Genomic DNA, 12,305 nt, shown 5'->3' on the forward strand with positions numbered 1-12,305 from the left:
ATATATATATATATATATATATATATATATATATATATATATATATATATATATATATATATATATATATATATATGTTTGTATATAAAAAAGGAAAAAAAAACTTGCACTCCAACTTACTCAGTTGCAGACCCGGTGCTCGATTGCACTAAATAGATATAGCCAGAAAAAAATCAGCACTCCCAGGATTTGTACAGAAAATGAACATCAGTCTTTATTCCAACGGTCAACGTTTCAGTTCCGCTTGGGAACTTTCATCAGAACATTCTGTTCCCGAGCGGAACTGAAACGTTGACCGTTGGAATAAAGACTGATGTTCATTTTCTGTACAAATCCTGGGAGTGCTGATTTTTTCTGGCTAAATATGTTTGTGTATATATATATTTTATTTTTAGCAAAGAAAAGCAACATACACTCAAAAACTGTCTGTCCTAATCACCTGGGTCATTTAGATAGAGCTTTGCCTTAGTACATAGATCTATTTAAAGGGACACTACATTGCCCAAATACAAAATAAGTACAAGTCACTGTTTAGTAGATATACCACAAATGAAAACGTACACGTATTGAATTATATATCTTTTCACTGGGGTTATATGTAAAAGCGTCTTACAAAACCTGCTGTTTTTGCAAACCTTCTAAACCAGCCCAGACTATCTGTGGCTGTCCAATCACAGACTACCCAATGAAGCTTTATGAGCAGTCTTTGCAAAGCAAGTGCTCTGGGCAATTGCTGCCTCTTGAGTTTAGTTTCACTGAGCAAAACAAACCAGGAAGTAACATGACCTATTGTTTGCTTGAAAGCCAAGGGTGGTGTAACCAGGTTAATTTATAAAAGTTTCAATTTCTATTGAAATCTGCAATTTTTGCAGAATGTAAAAAATAGGACACACTGTCCACACATCAAGCTTTTCAGCAAGCTAAAGTACTTTATGGTTCTGTAGTTTCACTTTAAACATAGCTTTTCTATAGGGATAAACTAGTAGAGTAACCTTTTTCAAGTAGCACGCAAAAAAATTGGAAAACTCCCCAAGTCCCCACCCCACAAACCACTGGGTTTGTTTTACACTGACTGTTCAGCACAGTAGGGGCTAAACTGCCACTATAGTGAGAACCAGAAAGGCTGCTATTTTTAAAGCAAGTTATGCTTTTGTGTGTGTATACTTCCCCTTTTCTCCATGTCCTATTGTCTGCAAACGAGTACACCTGGCTAATGTGCGACCTCACATGAGTTTGTTATGAATATGAGCACAAAATACTTTCACTTTTCCTGGTGGGATATTCCAACTATTAGGATTATTCACGAAAAGTTTGAGAGTTCAAAGTGAATTTCCAATTTAAGGTCAAAATAGTCACACTGAAAAATTCTCTAAGTCAGCTCTGCTTTGCATTCAGCTACTCTGGCCTTAATCTTGAAATTCACCTTGACTTAACCTTGAATTCTCACTTTAGTAAATAATCCTGTGACTTCGGCCCTTGTTCATCCCATGGTTTTTTTGTTGTTGTGTTTTTTTTTAAATCCCATTTTTAATGAATCTTTGACATCACCTTGTAGATCCCTGCTGTGCTGACATGTGTCTCTTTAATCATGGGAAATAAAAACATTGAATCCATTTATTCCTTCTTGGAACTTTCCTGGATTCTTTCATGAACTCCATTTTATATTTTCAGTCTGTGGAGATCTTCCAAAATAAAATGGATGCTGCTGAAAAAACTGCAACGCAGAATTCATCTGAAGACTATGGCAGTAGGAGAGACAGGTGGAGAAAGTATCCTGAAACGGAATCCCGAAAATTTGTAAGACCGGATGATGATAGAAAAGAAGATCGTCATACCACTTCCCAGAGGCATGATAAATATACTCACAGAGAACGTAGAGAACACCATGCAGACAAGCCAAAATGGGAAAGACGAGAATCTGATAAAACCAGCAGTGAACTGGAACGTGGACGATACACAGATAGCCCCGTGGGAGAATATGCTTATACGAAAAAAGATAGGAATCCTTTAAAACACAAGTTCTTAAAACCCCCAGAAGATGATGACAAAAAAATCCATCGGTCTCTTGTAGCACCACCAACCTCTTCTAGAAGCGCTTTCCTAAAACCTGATGAACCTGACCCATCTTGGCAGAGAACATCATCCAAAGGACTTGGTGATGAAAAGCACCAATTCCAAATTGAAGACAGTCATGTCAAGGAAAGGCGAGCTGTAGAAGAAATGGGCAGTGAGTGTATAGGTGCAAAAGATTCTCTCTCATCTGTAGACGAGCCACTGCCAAGGTAATTAAAGTCTTATCTTAAAGGTACATTTTTCATTTAAAAGATCTAGCAAACAATAAATTACTAAATATTGTAGGTTGTCTTCATGACTCTGTTTTGTAATCAAAACATGTACATAAAGATTTAATAGTGTATTTAAAATTAGTTATTAAAGCTTTTAAATGGAAAGTTTAAGAACCATAACCACTACAGTCCCCTGTAGTCATTATGGTGCCAGAAGTCTGTAGCCACCATCCATTGGTATTTTCAAACAGCTTGACATTTTACTTGGGTTTCATGGGTGCTTTTGATCTGCCCACTCATTCTGATATCACTAATTCAGAGGTTTCTTCTACAACATCAATTCCGCCATGTTTGGAATGAAATTTGATGTTCGCAGGCAACACATTTCTTTTAAATAGTTTGGCAAAATGTTATTCTATTGAGGAAGAGGGGCTTCAGCTTTAAATATCTTAGAAATGGAGACTCCTGGTGGACCCACGTAAGGGTCAAACCATTCAAAATGGGCTGTAGTGGTTATGGTGTGTAGACTGGGCTTTTAACTAAGAGCTTTAAACTTGTGACAGGCAATGTTTAAAAACAAAACAAAGCAAAAACAGCCAGCAGGAGTTCAATTAAAGCTGATTGATAATTGGTTTATTATGAAGCATTTTTATTGCGTCCTCCCCTCTCCAATCACATGCCTATTAACCGTCCCAAATTCAACTGGACAGTCAAATTTTTAGGGTCCTATGCCCCCCCTCCCCTGTCCCACCTTAGTTCCCTGGTGTCCTGCTTTTGGGGACACCAGAGAACTGTCCCCAACAATCATAGCTCAAGCGCATCAGTAGATGTGCTCTCGCTTTGATTAGGACACGAAGACCTTGCAGGGTCCCAGTGGGCCGGCATGCATAATTGACATTCTGCCTGGCATGCGTTTATGCCAGATCGACCTGTCATTAACTTGGGCAAACCCGCCCCCTTCATTGGCAGATCCACCCTTTTGGGGTGGAGCTAGTGACGTAATCATGTCACTGGCCCACCCCATTTACTTCCCTCCCACCGGCGTCCCGATTCGCAGGATGCTGTAGTTGGGAGGTATACAATCATCCTGCATCTTGCGACATGTTGGACAAACACGTAGTTACATCTTAGTGTTATTTCTTTCATTTACTTATGCTGTTCTATTATTGTTGAAAAGTTTATTCTCTATTCTTAAATCATCTCTGTTATTTGCCCTTCACTGACTTTGTTAGTTGTTGCCAAATCCTTCATCTAAAATCCTTGTCTTTCATGGTGGCCGCTGGCCAAGTTCCGTTAAGTGTATAATATTATAATATTTCAATGGTTTTCATTTTGCAGATTTATGTGATTAATCATTCCTATCCCATTTTTCTAACTTGGTATTATTATTCATGTCATCTATATAGCACTACCATACCTCTAGATAGAATATTTCCATGTGCAAATAACACTGAAAACATATTAAAGCGTCCATAAACAAGGGTCAATGGAGGCTGTGCTCAAATGAGCTTACAATCTAGTGGTTACAAGGAAGAGCAGCGTGTCAGAGTAGAAAAGGTTACCAGATACGAGATCTTTGTCTAATAACTTGTGAAACAATAATGTGTAGTAGAGATAGAGAGTGAAATGGAAAAGTCACTCACTAGATATAGAGTAGACTTTTAAGTTGTCGGCCTCTGAACTTTATCAAAGATAAACCTGTTTGTTTAAATTGGTAAATGCCTGTAGGTAAGCGGTTCCTGTTCACACACCAACATATTAGTTGATTTATAAAATCTCTTCCAGAAGTCCTGGTAAATATGCATACCACCAAAACATTAGGATTAGTGCGCATGGCCCATAGAGGGCATTACCAGTGACGATGCTCACATTCAATGCAAAGAATATAAGGGACTGGCCTGGCCGGGAACATTGCGAACCCGCCCACTGAAAAGCTGTTTGGCTGGTGTTCTGTCAGAACTCCATACCCTGTCAGATTTACATACTCTCTGTGACATCCGGTGACGGGGATCAGCTGTTCGCAGTGTTGCACCCAAATTTTAACCTGAATATTAACCCTAATTGTCCCGTGTTCCTGTGCTTCGTGAATGCACTAACTGTAATGTAAGTGTAAAACTAGCTTTACTTACCTTCCAGGACCTTGCTGAGGAGGAGTTCCCAGTCCAGCTAATGACGCATCATTGGGAAACTCACGCATGCTCACAGCCTCCATCAGATTCCCATTCCCCTCCGGAGTGCTACCAACTATGTGCCGCACTGGGTTATGGGGAAATCTGCCTGGTATGTCATTTTGACAGAAAACCGTCCCCCAGCTTTCAGAACAATGCAGCTTTGCTGAAATGGTTCCTGCATGGTCCTAGTGCTCGCTGCAAAGCAAGAGAGCATCTAGTGATATGCTCACGCTATGCTGCTTAGGGACAGTGCTGTGGTGTCCCCAGATACACCAAGGTACCGAAGTGGGATGGTGGGACAGGATCCCCGAAATCTGGAGTGGCCAGGCAATAGTGTGTTTATTCAAAGTCCTGTATATGTATTTATGTATGTGTGCATGCTTATGTATATTATGTTTAAGTTTATACAAATTAAAAATAATTTTGCGTGCTGAACAGGACCTTTTTTCACACAATTTTGTTTTCCCCTTTCTTTGCCTTGCCAAGGTTTAGTTACTATCATTATGTCTACAGGCCTCACAAAACAAAATGAAATGTATTATATAGCGCTAAGTATATGTATGTCAGTAATAGTATATTCAGAATACCGTATATATCTCTACATCATTCAAGTCTTATAGACCCACAACCATTTACCTGGTAAAATGTTACTTATTGTTGCTGAATAATAATAATAAGTACTTCTAGTAGCAGTGCCTGGCCTAGCACCGGGGCACGAGAAAGTAGAGTTTAAAAACCCCTGCCATGTTCTGAATAGGTTAAGAAAACAATATACAGGCCGGATAAAGCTGAAAGCTTTCTTAATTGATAGCCACCTGCTGCTCCCCACAGTTTTTCAAGCTGAAATTCAAGAAACCAACAGAGAGAAAAGATCTTTTTTTCTTTTTCCAAATCAAATGGAGCGGTTTCTCAAATTCAGAGTTTCCTGCAGCTCAGCTGGGCAAATCTATTAGTTTTTATCTTTTCTTCTCCCTGTGCGCCAAGCGGGTACAGTTAAAATGTTCTTATATTATAGCCAAATGCTTCTTTATACATTGCTGCGGCCGGATAATGATCCTCTCTGAATGGGTACATGGAACAACTTTTATAATTGCGTTGCATAAATCTCGCCATTTTCTTGTTTGTAAATGGAACATAAAATGTTACAAAAAAAGTGTATATGGTGGCTTTCAGTGAAATAAAATTGTGCAGCTCTTACACCAGTGTATGTCCCCTTTAACAATACACATAGAAAACGTTATACACACTACAAATATAAAATGGCGGTGCGATAATGACTAATATGAAACGGGGGAGGGGGGGGGGGTCATTGCCATCCACCGAGCTGTATGGAAACTAACTAGAAGAGCTCTATGTTGAACAGGACGAAATCCTGCTATTAAGAGGGCAAAACCACCCAGATGATAAACCAATGGAGGTCTTACAAATCACAGATACGATCTGGAAGAAACCCAGTTCAAAAATTGACTGAAAGCTCTGATGACACATCGTATTCGATGACACATCACAGCGCCCACACTTACCATGAGGGGTCCATGTTTCCAAACCCGACGCCTTCAGATGGCTGCTTGTCATCAAAGGACGCAGAGTTATGACAAATACTCAAGAATCTCCTCTCCAAGGGAGACCCAGAAGACATTCTGGGGAAATTGAAGGCCATTCCAACAAATGTTGGAGGGCATTTGAGTGGATATCTGCTATATTGGGGACCGTGTGGGTGAACACTAAGATAATAGAGACCTATTGGTACAAGAACTTACGCTAAGATGATAGAGAGACCTATTGGTACAAGAACTTACCAACACATTAGAGGACCAAGCCACTATGCTCAGTAATAACCACAGGCATTTTGTTGACGATGCAACAACTTAAACATAAGAGGATTACCTGAGGTGGATGGATTGAGAGAAGACTTACACATACGGTTCTGCAAGAACTGTTTAACCTGATTATAGGGAGACCAACGGACACCCAAGTGGACTTTGATAGAGCACACAGGTGTCTTAGACCTAAATGTATGTATTAAAGATGCCCCATAGGGATGCCATTTGCAAGCTACATTATTAATCTATTAAAAAAGAGATTTGACACTGTTTGCAGGACACTACAAGTGTTTCCGAAATTATTATGGCACACTTTGCAGACAAGACTGACTTTAAAACCCATCACAGAACACCTTCGGAACCTTAACATCCAATATAGATAAGGCTTCCTATTCGCTTTATGTGTCAACCACAAAGGCAAGGATCATTCCATCGCCACATTTTACAATGTTGACCCGTTTTTTAAAACTCTACAACTACCAGAAACTCCCATCATGGATAAGTATCTAATATCCTTCAATGCTCCCACATCTTTGCTACCCCAGAGACAAAATTGGCAACAGCTACCAAAAAAAGAGGCGAGTGGACACCAAATCTGCCCCATGTTTTTTTGAATACAAAACAGATATCCAGGGAGTCATGACTGATAGCCAGGTGATGATGGGAGTTGTCGTTCAAAACATCTGGGGGGGCCGCAGTTTGTGCAGGCCATGTCTAGATTGTGTTGAGGGCCGAAGGCCATTGACCAAAAAATTCTCCCATATGCACTGATGCTGGGTATTCAATATGCTGAATACTTATTTTGTTGGTTCTTTATAACTGTCATGCTAGCCACTGTAAATACTTTGAGTCCCTAATCACATCCATATTTACACTTTTTCACATGTTTATTTGCCCTTTCTTTTTTCCCCACTTATTCATGGGATGCATGACCCGTTTTGACACAGGATAAGGAGCACTTAATTAGTCACCTTCCTCTCTTACATTCCTCCTCCCTCCCCATGTCTAATACAGTGTAATTGTTTAAGACCCCAAGTGGGTTGCTACCCATGTTAGGATCAACGCTGACCATTCTTAAAACCTTGATCATTATACATTTGATAATAACCACATGTTGTGTGTTGTTTCTGTTTTTGGTTTCTTTAAATTTTTTGCTCACTCACTTTTGCTTGTACGCCACCATATATTTGTTCTTACCATGGCTTGACCATGCCCAATCTCCGAGGGGTAACCTTTAATGTGAAGGGTTTGAATACCCACGAGAAGCGCTCCTTAGCTTCTCCAATACCTGAGGTAATTTATATCCAGGAAACACATTTGTGCACTGATTCTTCTCTTATTTTACATAACTGTAAATACCTACTGTTCTACGTAAATTTTATATATTTACTGAGGGTATCCTTATACTTGGGGGAGACTGTAATGTTACTTTGGATACATCTATTGAATTATCCGCTACGTCCTTACTTACTCTGCCCCTACACGTAAATGATTTGTATCCCTTCTAGACCAAACTCAGCTCTTTGACTGTTGGAGGATAGTGCCTCAATCCATGAAAGATTACTCATTTTATTCACCAGCTACCAGACAGTCACTAGAGGGATTTCTGGGTCGTTGGGCAACTTGTGGTTGCAAAACGGACGCTGGATATAAGGAAATACAGTATCACCCGAAACCCAGTAGAAACACTTTGCTTAATGCTTTCCTATGGGGCTGTTCTAATGTGAATGTGGCCATTGGAGGAGCGAAGATAGACCCCGAGCCAGGGCCGAGGGACATCGACGCTGGAACAAGGTAAGTGACAGAAGGGGTTTTTAACCCCCTTCTGCAACACGGAAGGGATAGGGGCCAAGGGGCACTATAGGGAACTCTAGTTCCAGGAAAACAAATTTGTTTTCCTGACACCATAGTGTTCCTTTAAGCCTAGATTTGGAGCCCTTCACAAAACCTTGTGTCCTTCACAAAACCTTCCTCAACTGCAGGTATGGTAGAGAACAGGGAGTCTGGGAATCACACAAAATTGTGAGACTGATATTTTGAGTAAAATATAATGGAACTATTAACATAAATGGCTTGAGAAAGACCTCTAGTGTGTCGAAACGTTGCCTCACTGTGATGACTGAATAAAAACCACCTCTTTCACCACATTCGCAGAGTGCTAAGGTTTCTCCTTTTTTATTGGAACTATTAACATATTCATATGATATTAACATAGCCAGTGGGAACAAGTTGATTTAATCTGTTTTGACTTTGCTCTGTTCCTCAGCCCAGATACTAAACCTCCCATCCAGATTCTCAGTGAAGAAGAAATGAACAAACTGGGAGCCAAAATTGTGAAGGCTGAACTATTGGGAAATATGGTACGTACAATATACAAAGCTATGTTTTTGTAACAATTTGTCCATAATTTGTATAATATTTTAAAGTGAAATGATGAGATATTAATTACTTAATATTTTTTATTGGATTATTTAATTGTTTACAACAATATTTTAAATATATATGTTGACTTATTTTAATTATGTATGTTAAATAAAACCCAGTTGTCGCTAAGCACAATGTTAGTGATAAACATGGTTTGTATGGTTGGAATTTTAGCTATATATTAACTGGAATGTATCACGCCTGGTAGATATTAGTCCGTTTGCTATTTTATTTGAATTTACTGAAATGTATTAGATGTATATATAAAAACAAAACCAAAGTAAACTGTAAAAGATTTTGGCACTTTAAATGAAAGTTTATTGATTACACATGAGATACATGGAACGTGTCCAATTAAAGTTATTTAACTATTTGACTGATTGAATCTTGCACTTGGCTGCTCACTTCAAATAGATCACGTGATTTGATTTACCTTTGGATAAACGCATGGTAAACTTGTTCACTGTGGCATGATGTAGTCACCAGATTGTGTTGAAATATGGAAATGCTGTGCGTGTGATGGTGGGATAAAAGTGAAAATGTTCAATGCTGAGAAATTTTTACGTATGTTATTCAAGTAATTCTGGAACATGGATTCCACCCGAGAGCACCTGTGCTTAAAGGGACACTAAAGTAATTCAGACGATTTCATCTCAAAGACGTGGTCTAAGTGCAGTGGTTCTGTTATTTTGTAATGTTCACATTTCATGGTTAAGTCCACCTTTGGTGGCTGTCTTCCTGACAGCCATCAGAAGCGTTTCCGCTGCACTGACAGAGTAAAACTCGGTCATGTAACACTCTAAGGAAAGGATTGAATACAATGCCTTCCTGTGGGGAAGCTTAAATGCGCATTAGGTCTCCAAAGCTTCTCTATGAGTTGTTTTAGCAGCTCCGGGGGCTTGCTTAGAGCTACATTCGTTTTTTTACAAATCACAGCAGTTATAAGGCACTCTCAGCAAGGAGAATGGCTGGAGGGAACTTGGGTGCTTCAAGCTGCATCAATTGATTAATGAAGTAACTCACCTTGTGCTGCTGCAAAAGGAACTATTTTTTTTTCCTTTTTTTGGACCTCCACGTGTCATAAATGCCAGCATGAGCTGGTCAAAGTCAGGCATAAATGAAAGGGGGGCGGGGCCTGACCGCCGAGCCGGCTGGACGTGGGGCACCTCGGCTCCGCTAAGAATAATAAAATAACCGGGCAAAACCTACCTTTTTCCCCCTGAAAACAGCTCAACAGCCACATGAAGGCAAAGGGGACACAGGCAGATACCCTGGAGGTCGGTATCAACCCCAGTCCTGCCGGCGAGGCGGACTGCTGGGCGACTGGGATGGAGGCCTGTCGTGAGGCTCTGGCGGGAGAGGCGGCCGCTCTCCCGCGCTTAGTCCGGTGGGACCTCTCGCACGCCTACTGAGGGCCCCGTTTCCCCCCCCTGTGGGCCGGGGGGGTTATCCCGGACCCCAACGGAGAGGCAGTGACCGTTTCTATCACCTTGGCTGCGACATGATCACACAAGAACCGCGTGGCAAATTCCAAGATGGCCGCCGCGATTAATGTAAGCCGGAGATCAAGCTCCCACATACAATATCAGAAGTTACAACTCCCTGTGACACTGGCAGACCTAAAGGGACTTTACCAAGACACTCACTCAGCTTACCCTGAGAGGAGCAGCGATCGCAGCATACAAGCATTATTCTGCACTTAAGGCTGATGCTGGCAAATGACACAAACACACCCCTGACCGGCAAGTACTAAAACGCTCCACCACCCAGCGGGAAAATGGGGGACCTGACGCTGGTGACCAGGACGGCAGCCGACCCAGCGCAGTTACAGGGGTAACAAAGCAGCTGCTAACCTGCTACAACGACAGCCCAGCAGAGCACTGAACTTTCCTTAGTTTAGCACTGTGATCCTTTCTGACCTTACTGTAATCATTGTAAAATTGTCTTACCTTAATGTATGCATTTCCCGGCAAACTCAGTGACTAGCTGCCTCCCGGTGGTTAACGTTAAGCAGTGTGGATAAATCCATACCTGATATTAGCTTACGACCTACCGATAATATATTAACACTTAAATTAGGACAACTGCGCAATACCTAGCATGTAACCAAACAGTCACGACACACATAATCGCAGTTGCGTCCGGTCAAGCATGTTACTTAATCTTGATTATTACCTACGTAACCTTATTACTAGCAATGTTTTGCCTATTTTATGCGACCTTTCTAAGTTGCGCTCATGCTCTGTAAAAGTTAGTTTGGGAATTACCTTGTTCAACAGAATGTTAAATATAAAAAATGTGCAAGCTTTAACATAACCCTGATTGTTATAAACGTTTTTTGATCAAGCATGGGGAATGCCGTCGGGGTACCCCAGGCGTGTTGTTTCTCCTATCTGCACTACAAAAATAAAGAATTTAAAAAAAAAAAAAAAAAAGTCAGGCATAAATGCCACTTTATCAGGCAACGACGGTCTGGGGCATTCGGCCCTCATCCCCTTGCGGAAGCTTTTGTCTAGGGGCTTCCGACTCCAAAAGTGCATAAACTTAAGGAGGTGTTCTGGTGGAGTCCACTCCCCTGAGCGGGGATGCCTGATATACCTGGGGTCGAACAACCGCTGCCCCTTAGTGTCCAGGAAAACCTCCTGGCCCTTCGCAGTGGACGTCTCACCCAGAAATGTCTCCCCGACGTAGGTGTTGGAGCCCCAATCGCCGTCTGAGTCTGAGACCTCTGCCCACCACTCTTCCACAACGGAGAGGGAGTGGGGCACTTCTCTTTCCACGTCCGAGAAATCATCTGGAATAGAAGGAGGTCATTGTTGGGCGCTGACTGCACTTGAGGGGTGTTTTACCCTTACTGGGGACCTTCCTGGATCCCTCGCCCTTCCAATGGCATTTTGCCGGGTGTGCTCTGTCTCTGGAGGAGTCATCCAACTCGTCTGAGTCGACTCTGGCTTGGGAGCGTTTTGGGTCTGGCTTGACAGGGTCAGAGGCTGTTGGGAATACTTTGGACAAAGCTTTTTCCAGAGTTACGGCCACTGCCGCATTAATCATAGCCTGGGTGTCTTCTATGATAGGCTTAAATGGGTACAAATACTGCTTCTAACAGGCACAGGTATGAGAGATATAGGGACTGGTCGGGAGAGACGTAAACAGGCTGTGGGCCTTCACTCACTCACAGCCCAATGGCGTGTGGTAATAAGCAGACTCTTGTTATGATCAAATGGGTTCACCCAGTAAAATAGGAACTGCAAATACTGATTCTGTTCAGCAGCAAATGGGGGGCTCACCCCTTTCCAGAATACGAGGGTACACCTGACTGGCAGTCCCACTCCCCAGGGGTATTACACCAACCTGACCGTATGCACAGCACAGCTGGACTGGAAAACTCAAAAACACAGTGAGCCTCTTCGTGATAGAAGTAAAATCCACGACTAACACCCCCAACAAGATGGCTGCAGCGGGTCTCGCATGGTGTAAAAAGCCCGGGGGAATAGGCCGCCTCGGGAAGAGAGGGCCTGGGGAGAGCAGGGACAGAACCCCAATCATAGAAAAACAGCCCCACTAAAGAGGTGGAGATAAAGGATAGGATCCTGTCAGAGGAA

At 41.8% G+C, this 12,305-nt stretch overlaps 1 protein-coding gene across 2 annotated transcripts in view; it reads left to right on the top strand.

Moving 5' to 3' along the window:
- Positions 1 to 12,305, top strand: part of CWF19L2 (CWF19 like cell cycle control factor 2) — a 196,169-nt gene that overhangs the window by 39,062 nt on the left and 144,802 nt on the right. For both annotated transcript variants that reach the window (XM_063430222.1, XM_063430231.1), the window contains exons 9-10: positions 1,672 to 2,282; positions 8,546 to 8,639. In XM_063430222.1, coding sequence (XP_063286292.1) covers positions 1,672 to 2,282; positions 8,546 to 8,639 — 705 coding nt within the window. The remainder of the gene's footprint in view (positions 1 to 1,671; positions 2,283 to 8,545; positions 8,640 to 12,305) is intronic.

Source organism: Pelobates fuscus, chromosome 1 (assembly GCF_036172605.1).
Source record: "Pelobates fuscus isolate aPelFus1 chromosome 1, aPelFus1.pri, whole genome shotgun sequence".
In the NCBI taxonomy this organism is placed as follows: domain Eukaryota; kingdom Metazoa; phylum Chordata; class Amphibia; order Anura; family Pelobatidae; genus Pelobates; species Pelobates fuscus.